This window comes from Bos indicus x Bos taurus, chromosome 17 (genome assembly GCF_003369695.1).
Source record: "Bos indicus x Bos taurus breed Angus x Brahman F1 hybrid chromosome 17, Bos_hybrid_MaternalHap_v2.0, whole genome shotgun sequence".
In the NCBI taxonomy this organism is placed as follows: domain Eukaryota; kingdom Metazoa; phylum Chordata; class Mammalia; order Artiodactyla; family Bovidae; genus Bos; species Bos indicus x Bos taurus.
This window is the reverse complement of record NC_040092.1, coordinates 59231009-59250803: the sequence shown is the minus strand read 5'-3', so window position 1 is coordinate 59250803 and position 19795 is coordinate 59231009. Positions and strand designations below refer to the sequence as shown.

Sequence of the window (19795 nt, the reverse complement as noted above, 5' to 3'; positions counted from 1 at the left end):
AAGGGAACAACAGAGGACGAGATGGTTGGACGGCATCACCCGACTCAGTGGACATGAATTTGAGCAAGCTCTGGGAGATAGTGAAGGACAGGGAAGCCTGGCGCGAAGCAGTCCATGCAGGTCGCAAAGAGCTGGACATAACTTAGTGACTGAACAACAACATTGAAACAAGAATTTCAGTTCTTTAAAACTTCTGTTTCCCTAGGGCATCTCCAACAGAATGTCTTCCAAGTACCTCTGGTTTCCATTCCTCCTCAGGTTAGGAGGACCTCACGGTGGGAAGGGCATGGTCAGAGAGAAAGACCCAGAGGCTAGAATATCAACAGTTTAACAGCAAGAAATGGTTAGTTTTTTATTTTGGCTGGAGGGAGGATCCATTATGTGGATTCCCTTGGATTCTTCCCTTTCCTTGTTCCCAGAGGGTGCACGGTATATGTCTCATTTCTGATTACACCTTGAAGCCCTTTCTTGGGGGTAGTCAGGTTGCCCAGTGAAAGATGTTTTGAGCAATCCTTTTCAGGGTACTCTACAGCACAGGACTGCCTCAGAAAAGAATGTTTACCACTACAATATAGGTAGGGAAGGTAAAGATTTACTGTTAAAATGAGGTGGAGACATAAAACTGAGCCTATAACTTAGTCTCTTACTGATAGGATGAATGTGGGGTGTGCAGCCACTGTAGATAGAATCAAATTCCTTGAATACATATCCTTATACTTCTCAGAGATAGTTCTTTTAACCTTTTCCAATGCATTAATAAAAATCCAGGGGTCTGTGGCTGGTATATGGGAAAGAAACAACATGGAGAAAATAGACTACAATAGTCTTTTAAATTTGTGGGAGATGAGCAAACTATGTGAGTATATGAAAAAAGTTCTTGGTTGGGTCAAAAATACCAAAAAAATATATTATTTTAATAAAATGATTCTGGTTTAATCTTATATATTCCAAGTATTTAAACTGATTTAATGAAAAGATGAAAAATACTTTATGAAAATATAAATTTTCATTTATATCATATATTATTATTTCATTTATATCATATATTATTATCATATATGGTATATATGAAGCTACCTATATTCAAAATTATGTTTACCCTCAGCCTAACATATTGTTACTAGCAGGCATTCAAAAATTTTTTCTTATCCAATGACTTGAGGTGACTTAAGAGTCAAATATAAGCAAAATATAAGTAAGGGATAAAACAGAATGGACACCAGGTAAAAGAAGTCGAGAGAAAAGATATCAAGCATCAGAGGAAGCAGGGGGAAGAGATATCATCAGGAATTAGAATATTATTGCATTTAAACACTGATCCTCATTTTTTGGCCAACTAATGAAAAAATATAGAATATGAATATTTGTTTTAAATAATGTAATTATTTTATTTCTGTTGTTTCAATTATGATACCTTTTTCCTAGATACGTAACCATGGTATCAATCAGTCACATAATACTTGTTAGTACTGAAGTAATTTAAGCTTAAAATGGATATTGTCTATGTGACTTTAAATACTGTCTACTTTATTTTGACAATATATAAAGTAAGCAACATATGGCTATAGTATTTTGAAACAAATACATGTTTAGAGTAAAGAGAGATGGCCTTTATGAATGATTGATACTTTTAAATATTAACATGGGACTTAGAATTTTATCAGCAAGAGAGACTTTAATGTTTGAAATCTTTTGTAAATAACACGTATATGCTGGTTATTGAAAACGTTCTTTCAACATATCCACCTTAAACTCTAGGTCTCTAAATTAATCTAACTGTCTTCACAACAGGTAGAATTTAAACACAACTGCGTGTATTTGTGGAAGTCACAAGTTAAAGGATAGAATAACCCTGGAATGAAACTCCTTTGCTCTCTGAGCGGCTGCACACCTAGCTGATGGTCGACAAGGGAGTGGCAAAAAGAATGAAGAAAATCTCATAAATTGACTCTGCTGCTGCTGCTAAGTCGCTTCAGTTGTGTCCGACTCTGTGCGACCCCAGAGACAACAGCCCACCAGGCTCCGCTGTCCCTGGGATTCTCCAGGCAAGAACACTGGAGTGGGTTGCCATTTCCTTCTCCAATGCATGAAGTGAAAAGTGAAGGTGAAGTTGCTCAGTCGTGTCCGACTCTTCGCGACCCCATGAACTGCAGCCTACCAGGCTCCTCTGTCCATGGGATTTTCCAGGCAAGAGTACTGGAGTGGGGTGCCATCACCTTCTCTGAAATGACTCTAGATAACTGCATTTTCCCCTTTCCTATAAAAGCACCAACTGAAAACCCCCATTTTAGTGCACTGTAGCAAGAAAGCAAGCAACAAATCAAGGGAGGGCCTATATGGAGTGTCTGAAAAATTCTGGCACTCAGAAAGGGAGTCTGTACACACAGGTCATTGCTGCTGTTGTTTGGTCGCTCAGTTGTGTCTGATTCTTTGCGACCCCATGGACTGCAGCACACAAGGCTTCCTGGTCCTTCACTAATCTCCAGAAGTTTGCTCAGACGCACGTCCATGGAGTCGATGATGCCATCCAGCCATCTCATCCTCTGTCACCCTCTTATCCTCCTGTCTTCAATCTTTCCCAGCATCAGGGTCTTTTCCAGTGAGTCCACAGGTTTGAAATCTCAAATCTGGGACTGAAAGCCCACAAGGATGATCTGGTTGGGCTGTTTTCACTTTTGATTTTGTGAAAGAAGTCAATTATCTTTATAACTAACTTATATAAATGAATTATTTACATCAGGAAAATGGCAACGTCTTCATGTATAAATTCAGAAACGAGCTGAGCATTACTGTTACTGTAAATGGCTACAGTTTTATCTTATTCACCTTGTTCTGTGGGGGGACTGTACTTCTCGGTTTGTGGGATCTTAGTTCCTGGAGCAGGGATCGAACCTGAGCACCCAGGAAGCTTGAAGTCCTAAGCACTGGACCTCTGGGGCATTTCCCCTTTTCATGCTATAGCTGAAAAGTTCATGCCCTTTTATCAGCCTCTCCCTATTTCCCCCACCCCTAGCCCCTGGCAACCACTTTTCTGTTTTTATGAGTTTGACGTTTAAAAAAACAAATTCCACATATACGTGATATCATGTAGAATTTATCTACTGTCTGGCTTTTTCACTTAAGATACTGTACTCAAAGTCTATCTCCGTGTTGTCAGGAATGGCAAGATTTCCTACACGGCTGAATAATAGTCACCTGTGTGTATAACATCTTCTTTATCCATTGACAGTCACTTACATTGTTTCCATATTTTGGCTACTCTGAATAATGTTGCTATAAACATGGGTGTGCAAGTAGAAATAGCTCTTTGAAGTCCTTTTTTCAGTTACTTTAGATAAATACTTAGAAGTGGCATGTTGGATCATAGGGTCGCTCTATTTTTCAGTAAATGGCTACAGCTCTGAACATTAGATCATTCTAGAAAAAATAACTAACGTAAGGTCTTGAGTTCCTAGAGGCTGTCCCATGCCCTCTCTTTCCCAGGGACAACAGAAATACTAACCGATTCTGCAGAAGTCCCCTTCCCAGCCGGGACTGCAGCAGCACGTTCCCGTAGGGGTGCAGTAGCCATTCCGACAGAGCCGGGAGCACTCGGATGTTAGGGTCTGGGCGGGCTGGACCACAGCCCTGCATTCCTCAGGCATCAGAGGTCTGCATCAAAAGACAAAATCAAAAGTGCATTTTGGTTGAAAATCAGTACTGGGATAAAATCGAGTGATTGTGTAGCTTACAAAGCATGTCTCTTCCTTTCTATGGAAATTCTTCTTTTAAGTCACTCAGACAGAAAGGTCATCGACTTTCTAAGAAAACATACACCCATGAGAAAACAAAATAACCAGTTTTGAATCAAAGGGAACACATTAAACATGGTTAAGAAACTTTATCACGATCAAGATTCATTGATTAAAAATGTAATTACATTACACCAATATTTTGGTGGGGCTTCCCTGGTGGCTCAGCGGTAGAGAATCCGCCTGCAGTGCAGGAATGCAGTGAGATGCGGGATTGATCCCTGGGTGGGGAAGATCCCCTGGAGAAGGAAATAACAACCCATACCAGTATTCTTGCCTGGAGAATTCTATGGACAGAGGAGCCTGGTGGGCTGCAGTGCATGGGGTCACAAAGAGCGGGACATGACTGAAGCGACTGAGCACACACACAATTTTTTGGCATCTAAGAATTCCTAGCAATTACAATTAAAAAAATGAAGATATATGGATATTTTAAAGCTTTTTTTTTTTCCTCTAGGACTCCAAACTAACCCTGGTGGCTCAGCTGGTAAAAGCGTCTGCCTACAATTCGGGAGACCCGGGTTCGATCCCTGGGTGGGGAAGATCCCTGGAGAAGGAAATGGCAACCCACTCCAGTATTCTTGCCTGGAAAACCCCATGGACAGAGGAGCCTGATAGGCTACAGTCCATGGGGTCGCAAAGGGTTGGACACGACTGAGCAACTTCACTTTACTTCCAAAAGTTTTTAGGAAGAGAAAAAATAGGGATATTTGGCAATATTAGGGGGCTGAAGGCAGTCATTAAAATGAGTGCTTGTAGCCTAGAAAGCTTTGAAATTGCTTTTTATTTCATTTTCATGTTTCTTTTGAGATACTTTTTCCCAGAATGACTGGTCTTGAAAGGACATAAATAATACATGTGTGTTTCTGGACTCAAAGTTTAAACTCTCTATGCAATAAATGATCTAAATAGAGAGATTTTTATATACGTATGTGTATATGTGTACATACATATTTTTATAATTTTACTTTATCCTGCTATAAAGAAAAAGAATGCTAATAGTAGCAAACAAAAGTATCTTATCTGTCACTTAAAAAGTCACAGACTTTGTTTTAACTGCTCGACAACTGCCATCATTTAAAGAAGGACCAAGCTGCCTCCAGAAAATTGTCATAAGTCTTCATGTTTTTGAGTGAGAGGTTATCTTTCAAGGCGGTTCAGGCTAGAAGCATGATCCGAACTGCTCATGACCTCATCTTTGAGAAAAAATTTGCAATGGCCCTTTGCTATCAGTCACCTCTACCTGCGCCTCAGTGTGGTGAGAAAGCTCTTTTCAGGGAAGGAATGTAAACAAACGCTTCATCACCAGTCAAATCACCACCATGAAGAAGGCCAAGTCAGTTGGAGTCCTTAAGTACCATAACAAAGAAGGTGATAATTATGGGTCAGGACCACCACAGAGCTAAATGATACAGCTTTCTGAGAGAAGCAAATAATTAGGCCCCGCAGCCTTAGTTTTTTTGAGACAGGTTATCTTGTTATGCCCCATGGCAATGTGAATTGTGATAATAATTTGAGGTCTGATCTGAGACTGTTTCTACAATGACTCAAAACCATATTTAAAATATCCAGTGACTTCTTTAGCTCTTCTCTCCAATTAAAACCCACTCTCTGTTGAAAGTGTTGTTTGGGATGAACATGTATGCACTGCTATATATAAAACAGATATCTAATACGAACCTAATGGATAGCACAGGGAATTCTGCTCAATATTCTGCAATATTCTAAATGAGAAAAGAATTTGAAAGAGAATAGATACATATATATGTAGAACTGAATCCCTTTGCTGTACACCTGAAATGAACACAACATTGTTGATCAACCATCAGTTCCGTTCAGTTCAGTTCAGTCGCTCTTTGCGACCCCATGAATCGAAGCACGCCAGGCCTCCCTGTCCATCACCAACTCCCCGAGTTCACTCAGACTCACGTCCATTGAGTCAGTGATGCCATCCAGCCATCTCATCCTCTGTCGTCCCCTTCTCCTCCTGCCCCCAATCCCTCCCAGCATCAGTCTTTTCCAATGAGTCAACTCTTCGCATGATCAACCATACTCCAATATAAAATAAAAATTTTTTTTAATAAATTACTGATTTTTGCAACTATTGTGACAATTCAGAAAACTCCCTTAGATTTACTCACCCTTTTATTTAAATCTAGAAATGGTCCAGTTTATGTGAAGGTACTTAAGACATTCTACATTTTCACTCTGAACACACTAATATTTTCCTTGTCTCTCCCCACCACTCCCTGCCCCAAAGAAGTCTTTCTGGGAATAAGGGCAGAGGGTGATATGGTGGAGAAAACATTAAATGGCCAAGGAAAGTGAGGGAAAAATCTTTGCCTTCTTATTTTGAATAGCCCAAGTCTGCTCAATTTTTCCCTCACATAAAATTCTTATTTTGTTTGAGATACTATGGTGGCATTTTGACCATCAGAAGAGCAGTTTCTCAGAAGTCATGATGTTCTTCTGAATTACAGATCACCACATTTACTGAGTGATATTTGGTGAACAGGTATTGTTCACATTTTCCTGGCAACTGAGATTCTATTTATCCAGTTCTATTTAGGCTACCCACTCCAGTATTCTTGGGTTTCCCTCGTGGCTCAGCTGGTAAAGAACCCACCTGTAATGTGGGAGACGGGTTCGATCCCTGGGTTGGAAAGATGCCCTGGAGAAGGGAAAGGCTACCCACTCCACTATTCTGGCCTAGAGAATTCCATGGATTGTATAGTCCATAGGGTTGCTAAGAGTCAAACACGAATGATTGATTTTCGTTTTCACTTCATTTGTTACTAATGAACAAATGTTACGTGTGAACTAATGATTTTCGTTTCACTTCATTTGTTCATGCCCTTTCCAATTTATTCAAGAAAAGAGACCCAGAAGTACAATGTGTCAGGAGTATGTTACATGCGATGGAAAATGTGCAGTCAACATAGCTCACATGCTACTTGATTATATGGTTTACACCTGAGCAGATGAATCTAAAGACAAGACACCATGTGATCAAGAATGACTTCGATCAAACAGCTACAACCAGAAGATGTTGCCTGTCTGAAGCAAAGTATAGGGTCACTGAGCCACGTGCACTGGGAACAGATACGGCAGTCGGATGCACAGGGATTCACAAGCATGGTTTTTCAGGGCAGGATATCTGATCCTTGTTTCCCCGCTGATCCTCCAATTAGACAGTTTGATTGATTTTCACCAAACATTCAAATGTGTGTAAACTCAGATTATGGAGGGAATTCTGATTTTTTTTTTTTTTAATTTTGCTTAAGATAGAGCAAATGCTTATCTATCTGCAGATGCGATTGCTTCATGCTTGGGCTTGTTTAGTTTATATAAGACTGTGTGGCTGTCATATATAAACATGATTCCCTTAAATTTTTATTTAATTACCTACAAAAATAACTTTATTCTTTTATGAAGTTGACAACTAACATTCCTCACTTAGCATGTTAAAATCCGCCCCTCCCTTCCCTTTAAACTATTATTCTATTGGGAACCCTTGAACATGAAAATGTACATCAAACATAGCCCATCACTTATTGGACCTCACTTTCCTTAAGGAATGAGGAGTCCTAGTTCTTCTTTCCCTTCCCCATTGATATAAGCTTTCTGAGGGCAAAATCTGTACATGCAGTCCTCTTCAAGTCCAGCCATTGACTGCCAGGCAGTATACTCTTCATGGGGAGAAGACAAAGACAAAACAGAATCCTGGTCCTCATGGAAACCACTGTGGGGCAGACAGGCGAACACCAAAGCGTGAGGCAGTAGGATCTTTGCTATGACAGAGGGCATAGGAAGTCATCAGGAATACAGACGAGGGCACAATTAATTTAGGGTTGAGGGATACGATAGAAAGATGATATTTAAGCTACCCAAGTATTTTATCTCCTCAACTACTTACAGTCCTAGGAGGTAGGAAAAGACCCTGGAATTTCAATATGTTTATTGAACTAAATGCATACAGTAGAAACTTTTTCAAATCTAGAATATAAATTCCATGAAGACCAATAATTCCCTCTCTTCTCTTGTGTCCTTTCAGGACCCATAAGAGTGCATAGCACATGCAGGATGCTTATTAAAAATCTGCTGAATGAATGAAATGAGTGTAATTTTAAAAGGGTGTTTGGTTCCTTAAAATTCTGTTGAGTGATGATATTAGGAACAGACAATTTAGGGGAGGCATATGATTAAAACTGTATCACTACACTTTTATATCATAAGCATAAAACTAAATTCATTGTATTTCCTTCTGTTGCCTAAATTAACTCAAGTCTTAAAAAATTCTTCCAAGACACAATTAAATTCACTTTAAATAAAGCATTTTTACACTAATTATAATTATAACAAATAAACAACAGGCTAAAAAGTAAGCAAGACATAAAAAGATAATATTATTTTCTCCTCCAGTTGGGAATTAAGTCAACACATCAAAATTCATTTTTCTAAAAATATATTTGACAAAGCCTGACAAAGATTGTTGGAGAGCTCAACCATTTCTTTTCTCCACACATACTCTTTGTTCTAGGGACATTTCTTCCTTCCATTGAAAGAAGGAAGTTTCCTTTACATGGAATAAATAAGAATTAAGAAAAGGGAATAGAAGAAGTAAATGTGAACTTTATTGTCACCTTGAAATAGACCATCTCGTATTTCAAAATTATTACATATACACACCTACATGGGATCTAAACACAAATCTAGAGTATATACCTGTGATAGATAAACTCATTTTTCATTCTTAATTTTTATTGAACCAGGAATTTGGGCATTTTAATATAGGCTTAATAAGAATTGCTTAAATAGTATTCTCCTTTTTTTTTTTTTTTTTTAGTATTCTCCTTTTAAACAATTATTTTTTAAACTTTTAGACCCTTACATCTACTGAATGAAGTCTGAGATAGCTTTCAAAACAGAAACTTACCTAAGAAGATATTTAAGTTTTTAATAAAGAATATATGGTGTCCATTTGTTGACAGTTATTCTCCATAATTCTCAGAAATTTAATTTAAATTTCCTAATTAGAAAAACACATTTCCTAATCCCTTTACACATGACAAATAATGAAACACTAAAGGGTTAGAACAGAAAACTACCCAACATTTCCTAATCTATAAAAGCATTGTTTCCAGAAATGTAAGACATTTTCTTAGAAATCTACTTTGATTCATTTTGTGTAGTAGTACAAAGCTTTAGATACTTTCTTGAAATAAAGGAGAAAATTGAGAAACCCAAGTAATTTATAACACACATCATATCATGATGATTTTTTGTGAATAGTAAGGCCAATGGTGACTGTCTCTGTGTAGTGGGTTAAAGAATGATTTTAATTTTAGGATCTTTAATTTAATAAGTGACTGACTCAATCAATGGGAAGTCTCTATCCATCTGTATGGACGCACAGGGATAAGATCTGTCTTAGCAGGCCTGATCTTCAGAGTGAGTGCTGCAGAGACCGATCTATTGTGTCTTTTACAAAAAGTGAAGTGTTCATTCTGAAATTTTTTTAAGGGGTTCAGATTTTAAATTCATGTTATTATAAAACAAGGTACACTGATCACGAGTAATACTCTTTTATAAGATTCTGAATCGTTGAAAGTTTCAGAAGATGTGCTCATTCTTCAGCTTCTCTTAGACAGTGTTCTGCTTGAGGTGATTTAGGAGGTGATGTAAGAACCGTCTTACTCTTTTTTTTTCTTGTGGAATCTGATTTCCCTGACTGGGGATCAAACTCAGGCCCTCAACAGTCAGAGAGCAGAGTCCTAACCACTAGACCACCAGGGAATTCCCTTATTCCTTTATCCACAGTCATGTTGGGACACATGGAAAAGTGATCCCTTACAACTAAAACCTTTGCAAAACTATTTTCCTTTTTTTTTTGGCAACTAGTCATCTTTATAATAGAAAGTAGAAAATTAAATTATACAATTGTTGTTGTTTAGTCACTCAGTTGTGTCTGACTGTTTGTGACTCCATGCAGTGTAGCCTGCCAGGCTCCTCTGTCCACGGGATTTCCCAGGCAAGAATATAGGAGTAGGTTGCCATTCCTTCTCCAGGGATCTTCCTGATCTAGGGATCAAACCTGTATCTTCTGAATTGGTAGAAGGGTTCTTTACCACTGAACCCCAAAAATTATAAAATGGGGAATAATAAAAGGATCCTAATGGAAATTCTAAGGAGGAATAGAGAAAATATTTCTAGTCTGGTATTTGCAATTGGAGAATTGTAGTATGTGTGACTTCAGCATTATTTACATAGTCCAAACTGAGCTTCTGATATCCACACCTCAGTCTTGACCCTCAGACTTCCCAAGTGGTGCTGGTGGTAAAGAACCCACCTGCTAATGCAGGTGACATAAGAGATTCAGGTTCAATTCCTAGGTCAGAAAGATCCCCTGGAAGAGGGCATGGCAATCCACTTCAGTATTCTTGCCTGGAGAATCCCATGGACAGAGGAGCCTAGAAGGCTACAGTTGATAGGTTTGCAAAGAGTCGGACATGACTGAAGTGACTTGGCATGCACACAATCCTGATCCTCCTACAAGGAGGGAGGAGTTTCTCTATTTCAGTTAATGGCAGCTCCCTTTTTTTTTTTTTGCCAAACTATTTTCATGTTTTCTTCCAATTCTCATGAGGTAGGAAAAACTGTTAAGTCTAAATCCTCATTACTCACTGTGACACAGAACAGCAGCCTTAGCACCACCTAGGAGTTTGTCAGAAATGTAGAATCTCAGGCCCCTCCCAGACATATAGAATCAGAGCCTGCACTTCACTCAATTTATCAAGAGATTCACATGCATAGTCAAGTTACAGAGGGACATTTCTAATTTAGGGCCATTCCCAGCCAATGGTGATTAATGGGGGGCCATAAATTAATGTGGTCAGGAGCTTCCAGGACTGAACATTCTGCAATCTTTACTAGATGGAATATGACCTCTACCCAAGGAGGCAGCCTTCCTGCACCACCAGATTTGATGGCTTAATGATCTCCTCACTCTGCAAGCATTTGGATACATAGGTGATAATCCATAAACATGCATAGGTTCTAAAATCATGACTCAGCACTTTTGCCTCAAAAAAAAAAAAAATTAAGAAAATGGAAAACTTCTCATGATTGGTGAGATTTTTACTATTTTCCCATTTGTATAGCTTGAGGCATAGGAATGAGGACTAGTATATTAGTACTGTGTCATCTTTTAAATACTCATTTTAGGATCCTTCTCCAAGGTCAACATACAAAGGAATTTTTGTTTATTTTCAGTCTGGATAATTTTTTTGGTTTGGGTGGTCACTAAATTCTTCTTTTTCATGTTGACATTTCTCTTTTCAAGGTGTCAGTTTACCCATGAGGAGTAGAAGCCTGGATTCCGACTACATATAACCATTTTGTAGCACCTGTTAAAATGATAATACACCATACAAATTCAATTTGGCTGTGAGGAATCTTATATATTCATAATGCAATCTTATTCCAGGTCAGAGAACAGAGACTATGGAATCTGTTTCTGTGTTATCATGCAAAACTGGTTTCACAGGACTTCATGGCTATATAGAGGGCAATACACATTTCCTAACCACATTTTTCAAGTACCATTTGAGATCTATCAAAAAATTGAATGTTTTAAGAGCTACTTGCTTTCATTTCCTTCTTAAGGAATGCCTTCTTTGATATTATATCACATGTAGGCCACTTAGAAAAATCTTTTTATGTACGTCCTCCGTAAACCCTGATACTGGAATGAAGGAAAAGAAAACAAATTTAAGAATACCTCTGAAGTTATATACATTGTTGATCTTATTAAACATTATTAATTTGTACTGTATATTTCTATAATTCAAATTTAGAATGGGAAAACCAGTGCTCTACCTTATTTCTCAAACCACTGCATTTTTCTGTTCTCAAAATTTCTCATTTTTCTGTTCTGAAAGGCACTGAAGAGCAGGGCTAGGCTTGGGCTCTTTGCTCTGGGGCCAAGCGAAAGTGAAGTCGCTCAGTTGTGTCCAACTCTTTGAGACTCCATGGACTGTAGCCTACCAGGCTTCTCTGTCCATGGGATTTTCCAGTACCAGAGGGGGTTGCCTTTTCCTTCTCCAGGGGATCTTCCCGACCCAGGGATTGAATCCAGGTCTCCCGCATTGCGGGCAGACACTTTACCCTCTGAGCCACCAGGGAAGGTTGACTTTATTCTAAGGTCCGTGACTTAACTGCTGAGCACATGATCACTTAGACATAGGAGTGTCCATAGTCTGTCCACACATTTGTTCCCCCATAGTGCCCACTCCTTTGTTATCTATGTCTGTGTCGCTATTTCTGCTTGGCAGATAAGATCATCTATACCATTTTTCTAGATTCTACATATATGCATTAATATAACAATATTTGTTGGACTGCCTAGTGCTATTGTTGTTCAGTTACTCAGTTGTGTCTGACTCTTTGCAACCCCATGGACTGCAGCACCCCAGTCTTCCCTGTCCTTCACCATCTCCCTGTCTTCACCTTTGCTCAAACTCATGTCTATTGAATCAGTGATGCCATTCAACCATCTCATCTTCTATCATCCCCTTCTCCTCCTGCCTTCAGTCTTTCCCAGCATCAGGGTCTTTTCCAATGAGTTGGATCTTCGAATCAGATGGCCAAAGTATTGGAGCTTCAGCTTCAGCTTCAGTCCTTCCGATGAATAGTCAGGGTTGATTCCCTTTAGGATTGACTGGTTTGATTTCCTTGCTGTCCAAGGGACTCTGAATAGTCTTCTCTAGCACCACAGTTCAAAGGCATCAATTCTTCAGTGCTCAGCCTTTTTTATTGTCCAGCTCTCACATCCATACATCAGTGCAGTTGCTCAATGTCTCTGACTCTTTGCGGCCCCATGGCTATCCTGTCCATCACCAACTCCCGGAGCTTACTCAAACTCACGTCCATAGAGTTGGTGATACCATCCAACCATCTCATCTTCTGTCGTCCCTTTCTCCTCTTGCCTTCAATCTTCCCCAGCATCAAGGGCTTTCCCAATGAGTCAGTTCTTCGCATCAGGTGGCTCAAGTATTGGAGTTTTAGCTTCAGCATCAGTCCTTCCAATGAATATTCAGGACTGATTTCCTCTAGGATGGACTGGTTGGATCTCCTTGCAGTCCAACGGACTCTCAAGAGTCTTCTCCAATAACACAGGTCAAAAGCAGCAATTCTTCAGTTTTCTTTATAGTCCAACTCTCCCATCCATACATGACTACTGGAAAAATCATATGTTTGACTAGATGGGCCTTTGTTGGTGAAGTAATGTCTCTGCTTTTTAATATGCTGCCTAGGTTGGTCATAGCTTTTCTTCCAAGGAGCAAGCATCTTTTAATTTCATGGCCGCAGTGATTTTGGAACCTCCCAAAATAAAATCTCTCACTGTTTCCATTGTTTCCCCATCTATTTGCCATGAAGTGATGGGACCAGATGCCATGGTCTTAGTTTTCTGAATGTTGAGTTTTAAGCCAACTTTTCCACTCTTCTCTTTCACTTTCATCAAGAGGCTCTTTAGTTCTTCTTCACTCTCTGCCATAAGTGTGGTGTCATTTGCATATCTGAGGTTATTGATATTTCTCCCAGCAACCTTGATTCCGGCTTGTGCTTCATCCAGCCTGGCATTTCACGTGATGTACTCTGCACATGAGTTAAATAAGCAGAGTGACAATATACAGCCTTGATGTACTCCTTTCCCAGTTCTGAACCAGTCTGTTGTTCCATGTCCAGTTCTAACTGTGGCTTCTTGACCTGCATGCAGGTTTTGCAGGAGGCAGGTGAGGTGGTCTGGTATTCCCATCTCTTTAAGAATTTTCCAGTTTGTTGTGATCTACACTGTCAAAGGCTTTAGCATAGTCACTGAAGCAGATGTTTTTCTGGAATTCTCTAGCTTTTTCTATGATCCAACAGATGTTGGCAATTTAATCTCTAGTTCCTCTGCCTTTTCTAAATTCAGCTTGTACATCTGGAAGTTCTCAAGTTCACACACTGTGGAAGCCTAGCTTGAAAGATTTTGAGCATTACTTTCGTGTGAAAAGACTGCTGTTGTGCGGTAGTGTTAATGAAATTATTAGAAAGTTCACAAATACCTCCTCAGTTTTGTTCAATGGTTAAAGATACAAACCGAATAAAAGCAGATATCGAAGCCACTTACACCTTTCAGTAATTTCACATTCAACTTTATCCTCATGAGATAGGGCTGACCTTGTTACTCCCAAGTTTAGAAGATTAGAACATGGATGAAAATATGAAATAACTCTCATACAGCCTAAGTCAAGATAATCTGGAATTCTTTTCTAGCATAGATTTTTACTCAACTGGTCCTCTTCAGGAACAACGGGAGCTAGGCACTGTATTTCAGGCCCTTTATTAACCTCCTATCCAAACACCACCAGCAAGATACACAAGTATCTAAAAGGGTGTGTGAATTGCCTTCATTCAACTTTATCAGCTTAACTCAATGCATGTATTTCCAGGGGGAAATTAGGAAATGAAAAGGTATATATTTCCTTGAAAGGAAAACCTAGGAGAAATGACTAATGAAACTAGATAAGGTTGTTTGCTTTTAGGGAGAAACAAAGTCCAGTTTTATTAAATTGCCTTAGGTGTTTCTTGTACTATTTTTGTTATGTCTTTAATTCAGAAACTGGTCTACTATAATTATTAGAAAAACAGGCATTTCACTTTAACTCAGTGGACTTGTTCCTGAAAAATCTTGTATAATAAAAATAAGGTTTATAGGAAAAATAGAGCTGGGGCAGACTCCTCAAGATCTATGCAACTCTGTACCTAAAGCACTAACAAAAGTAAAATGTGGTGCCATGGAGAGGGTATCCCAGGGATACCAGAGATCACCTGCAGGTGGAGGAGAGATTCACTCAGGGGAGATGAGAAGCACAGAAAATATCGTATATTAATGCATAAATGTGGAATCTAGAAAATGGTGTACATGATATTATTTGCAAAGCATAAATAGAGACACAGATGTAGAGAACAAATATATGGATACCAAAAGGGAAAGGAGAGAGGTGGGAGGAATTTGGAGACTGGGACTGACATACACGTACGCTATTGATACTGTGTATAAAATAGTAGGTTTCCCAGGTGGCTCAGTGGTAAAGAATCCACCTGCCAAGGCAGGAGAGTCAGGCGACAGGGGTTCAATCCCTGGGTTGGGAAGATCCCCTGGAGGAGGAAATGGCAACCCACACTGTTCAGTATTCTTGCCTGAAAAATCCCACGGACAGAGAAGCCTGGGCCACTGTCCATGGGGTCACGCAGAGTCAGATACGACTGAGTGACTGAGCATGCAAGTATAAAATAGGTAACTAATGAGAACCTGGTGTACACCACAGGGAACTCTACTTAATGCACTGAGGTGACCTATGTGGGAAGGAAGTCCAAAGGGGAGGCATACATACATACGCACGGCTGACTCACTTTGATGCACGGCAGAAGCTAACACATTATAAAGCAACTGCTTCCCTGGTGGCTCAATGGTAAAGAATCTGTCTGCAATGCAGGAGACCCGGGTTTGATGCCTGGGTTGGGAAGATCTGGAGGGCATGGCAACCCACTCTAGTACTCTTGCCTAGAGAATCCCATGGACAGAGGAGCTTGGCAGGCTACAGTCCTTAGGATCACACAGTCGGACATGACTGAAGCAGCAGCATACTCCAATAAAAATTAATTAAAACACACACACACACAAAACCAAAAACCACAGAAGTGAGGCTTTGATCTCAGGAGGAAGTGAAACCTGCGAAGAGCCATGCAATGGCCCTGGGGTTGGGTGGGGGAACTCAGCGCCATGCTTCTTTCTTGTTTTAACTCAACTGGGGAGGCTCCTTCTGCCTGGACAAGTCAGGCTGAGGCCTTGATCCTCTTGTCATTCTGGCTTTAGTTGCTTGGAAAGCTACATAATTTCCATGTTATGCAACCATCCTTTTTTTTTATAGGTGAGTGAATTAGTCTGAAAGTAAATCACAGCATAGCAGAACAGACTGGACCAGGAAGCCAAATTATGGTGAGTTTTACCCACCTTGGTACCTATTGCCTTCTGGACCATTAATTTGGCAATTTATAACTTACCATGTTTTGACATAATTTTGTTGTTCCAGAGTGGCAATATTTATCTCTGAGAACATTGCTAATGTTTTAGACAATGTGTGCAATCTCTTGATTTAAGACAAAAATAAGCTCCTTAGAGAAAAGGACTAAATTCTCATGTATATTATCCCTTCATAACGCATAATGGAGGCTACCCACTCTAGTATATTCTTGGGCTTCTCTGGTGGCTCAGCTGGTAAAGAATCTGCCTGCAATGCAGGAGACCTGGGTTTGATCCCTGGGTTGGGAAGATCCCCTGGAGAAGGGAAAGGCTACCCACTCCAGTAATCTGGCCTGGAGAATTCCATGGACTGTATAGATCATGGGGTCACAAAAAGTCGAACACGACTGAGAAACTTTCACTTTCACTTCACTTTCATAATACATAATACAATACCTTGCACACAGGAGACAAGCCAAAGATACCTGCAGACTCATTAAATCTCATGATTCAATCTTGTATAACTAGACTTACTCTGATAGAAAATAAAAACTGAAAAATTAGGGTTCAATAAAGTCAATGCAATTGCACCCTAATATAAAGAAGGAATCAAATTCTGTTCAGAATTTTATGTCCAAAATAAATTTTTTTAACTTAAAAACATAACTTATAAGCCATAAGTGATAAAATATTAGACACTAAATAAGAAACACTGGTGACCAATGTTTTAAGTGGGAAGTAAGATTTGGAACAAGTTTCTATCCTTTAAAATAGCACAAAAATGTCAGCTTAAATTCTCTTTGAAGACTATCAGGATGACAAATTTTCAAATTTTGATGTTACACCTTTCAATTCACTTGTCAATATTGATAAAAATGAGGCATTTAAGCAACAGTTTTTTTAATCAAGTAAAGTGAATTAGTTAAAAAAAATGATACTAGGGTACAATATGTGTCTTTAGAAAGCGCATCTTCCTCTAGAAAGCATTTTTTACAAATTTATGTGGCTGTTCCATGCAAGATTAAATCTGTCTTTATCTCAAGAACTGCAATATCTGATGGTATACTGTCTTACAATAAAAGTATGATATTCAGAAGGTCTGGTAACAGATTTCCACCATTTTCCCAGGCAGGGAAGAAACATGGATATTGAAAAGAAATGCTTTAATTATCCTTCAATAAAAAATAAATTATTAACAAAATAAACAAAAAAAGAAATGCTTTTAAAAGTTTTTGACTCAACAAATGAGTCTCTTTTTGAAGACTATATTTTTAGCTACTCATATTCTCCATTTTCAGAGAAGGCAATGGCACCCCACTCCAGTACTCCTGCCTGGAAAATCCCATGCACGGAGGAGCCTGGTAGGCTACAGTCCATGGGGTCGCTGAGGGTCGGACACGACTGAGTGACTTCACTTTCACTCTTTACTTTCATGCATTGGAGAAAGAAATGGCAACCCACTCCAGTGTTGCCTGGAGAATCCCAGGGATGGGGGAGCCTGGTGGGCTGCCGTCTATGGGGTCACACAGAGTCGGACACGACTGAAGTGACTTAGCGGCAGCATTCTCCATTTTCTGCCTTTTTAACAAATGCCACTTGTAAGTGGCAATTCAATCAAGTTTTCATAGCAATCTGTACAATTACTCTAGGAACTGATATACCAACATTCAAAATTAATAGTTTAAGGAAGACTATATAATTAATATAAAGCAGAAAATTCCCTCGAATACTGTAGTCACATGTGACATCTTCAGGAAATAGGATCTAAATATAAGAAGTCTTATAGTATAGGCTTTTAAAATAACAGGGTCATTTCAATAAAAAATTTTAATAATTTATGATATAATATTTTGTATGTATCTTGAAATAGGTGATGGTGCTACATAGACGTATATGGACTATTTGAGTGTCTTTAAGTATGTCTGTGTACATATATACACATACAACAAGTCTTGGTAAAGAATGAATAAAATTCCAGTTATCCTTAGACAATATATTATGTATGCATTCTCATCCATTCATTAAAAGTTTATCTCATCCCATTCTTTTGTAATATATCTTTAAATTTTCATATGCTTCTGGCAATTTAGGAAGGATTTGTTAGCTAAAAATATTGTGCACCACAACATAAGCTATAGCATATTAAGAATAAAATGTAAGCGGGCACATAAGTGTATGCCATTTTTGGTGATTGGGAATGTAGAAAAACCATAGCAAAAATGTGGACCATGCTTCCCTTGTCTTTTTGACTTCAAATCCACCATGCTGAATGGATTTTTATAAGGCATATACTTGTTCATGACCTCTAGTGTTAAGAAATTCTGTCATGTTTGAAAACTAGTCCCTCGTCGAGCCTGTGTCCCTGTTAATAGCTGAGAGGTCAATGGAGCTGCTAAACAGTTTGTATTACCGTCAGGGTGGCCTGAAAACACCGCCCGCAGCAAGAGGACTTGGCAGCTGGGTCAACAGGCACTGTGGGGATTTATCAACCTAGGGAGGCCACTTGCATAAAACTCCGACTGATGAATTGGGACTAGACTGGCTTATTGGGCTAAACCCTCTCCATTATGCACGGCTTTCTTTAGGATGGCAGAGCTGCCTGCCAGCTCCCTGAGACATATGCGGAGGATAAACAGAACCAATTTCCTCTCATGAAGTGATTTTTTTTTTGTGGGGAAAAAAAAAAGCACTCTTCAGCATCCAGCATACTAAGGAGTAGGATGAAGATATTAAGAAAAAAGTAAACAAAGAACAGTGAGTGGGGGCATAGTGGGGAGGAGACAGAAGAGCAGGTTTTTTTTTTTTTTAATATTAATACCACCATATTTATTAGTTTCCAGACTTCCAAATAACCCATACCTAAACAGAAGAACATTGCAGACTATTGTTACTAGCAGCAACAGTCCTTAAACAGAAAGGGTTTAGGTGAATTTGGAGTGATTGCAAGATAAAAGTCATAGTTTTTCTTTTAGCAGCTGGTATACGAACAGTAAAACCATAAATACTTAGACACCCTGGTTTAGGCATGAGGGCAGTTTTTGATATTGGTCATACAGGAGTCTGGAGATAGGATGTTTCTGTAAAATAAGCTCTGAAGCTGGGAATTTGCAGTTAATTGATAGACCTTTTAAGGGAATGGGCTGTGTGATTTGAGTGGGTATAATAGATAAGCAAGGTGTTAAAACAGAGAAAGACGGTATATGGTAATTAACTCAGTATGTTTAAGAATGATTTTGTTTTACAAATTCCTGGAGAAATAACCCTAGAAATATTTCCAGGTCAAAAAAGGGCCTTTAGTTTCAGTTCATCTGAAACAAAAATTAAAGAATCTTTTTCAATAGTGTGAAAAGATTTGCATTCTATAAAAATGAAGCTTGGTAAATTCATAACTCTGTTAGAATTCTTCCATTTCCACTCCTCAGGAGCACTTGTGTGATTCTGAAAAGATTTAACAAAGAACAAGCCTCTAAGACATGAGTTGAACAATTGAAAACTAGACTCAGAGTTCTTTCCCTGCTGACTCAGACAGTAAAGAACACGCCTAAAATACAGGAGACCTGGGTTCAATACCTGTGTCAGGAAAATCCCCTAGAGAAGGGAATGGCAACCCACTCCAGTATGCTTGCCTGGAGAACTCCATGGACAGAGGATCCTGGTGGGCTAAGGTCCATGGGGTTGCAAAGAGTTCTTTAAAACTCTGTGGACATCTTGACCCCAATTTTGGCACTAAAACAACCTCAAAAAGCTGTGAGATCAATCACCTGAAATAATTCTTGAGTGCATGGAATGAACACCAATGGTACTGAAGAATAGCACAGGCTTTAAATCCATTACATTATCTTCACAGAGCTCTGCGAGGCGGAAGCAGAATGTCCACCTGCACTTGACAGCCAGGCAGAGGAGCACAGTGCGGTCGCATCCGCATTCCAAGATTCAG

At 39.1% G+C, this 19795-nt stretch overlaps 1 protein-coding gene across 1 annotated transcript in view; it reads right to left on the bottom strand.

The window, feature by feature from the left end:
* HHIP (hedgehog interacting protein) overlaps positions 1 to 19795 on the bottom strand; it is a 115539-nt gene that overhangs the window by 7069 nt on the left and 88675 nt on the right. The window contains exon 12 of the mRNA XM_027567436.1: positions 3503 to 3651. Coding sequence (XP_027423237.1) covers positions 3503 to 3651 — 149 coding nt within the window. The remainder of the gene's footprint in view (positions 1 to 3502; positions 3652 to 19795) is intronic.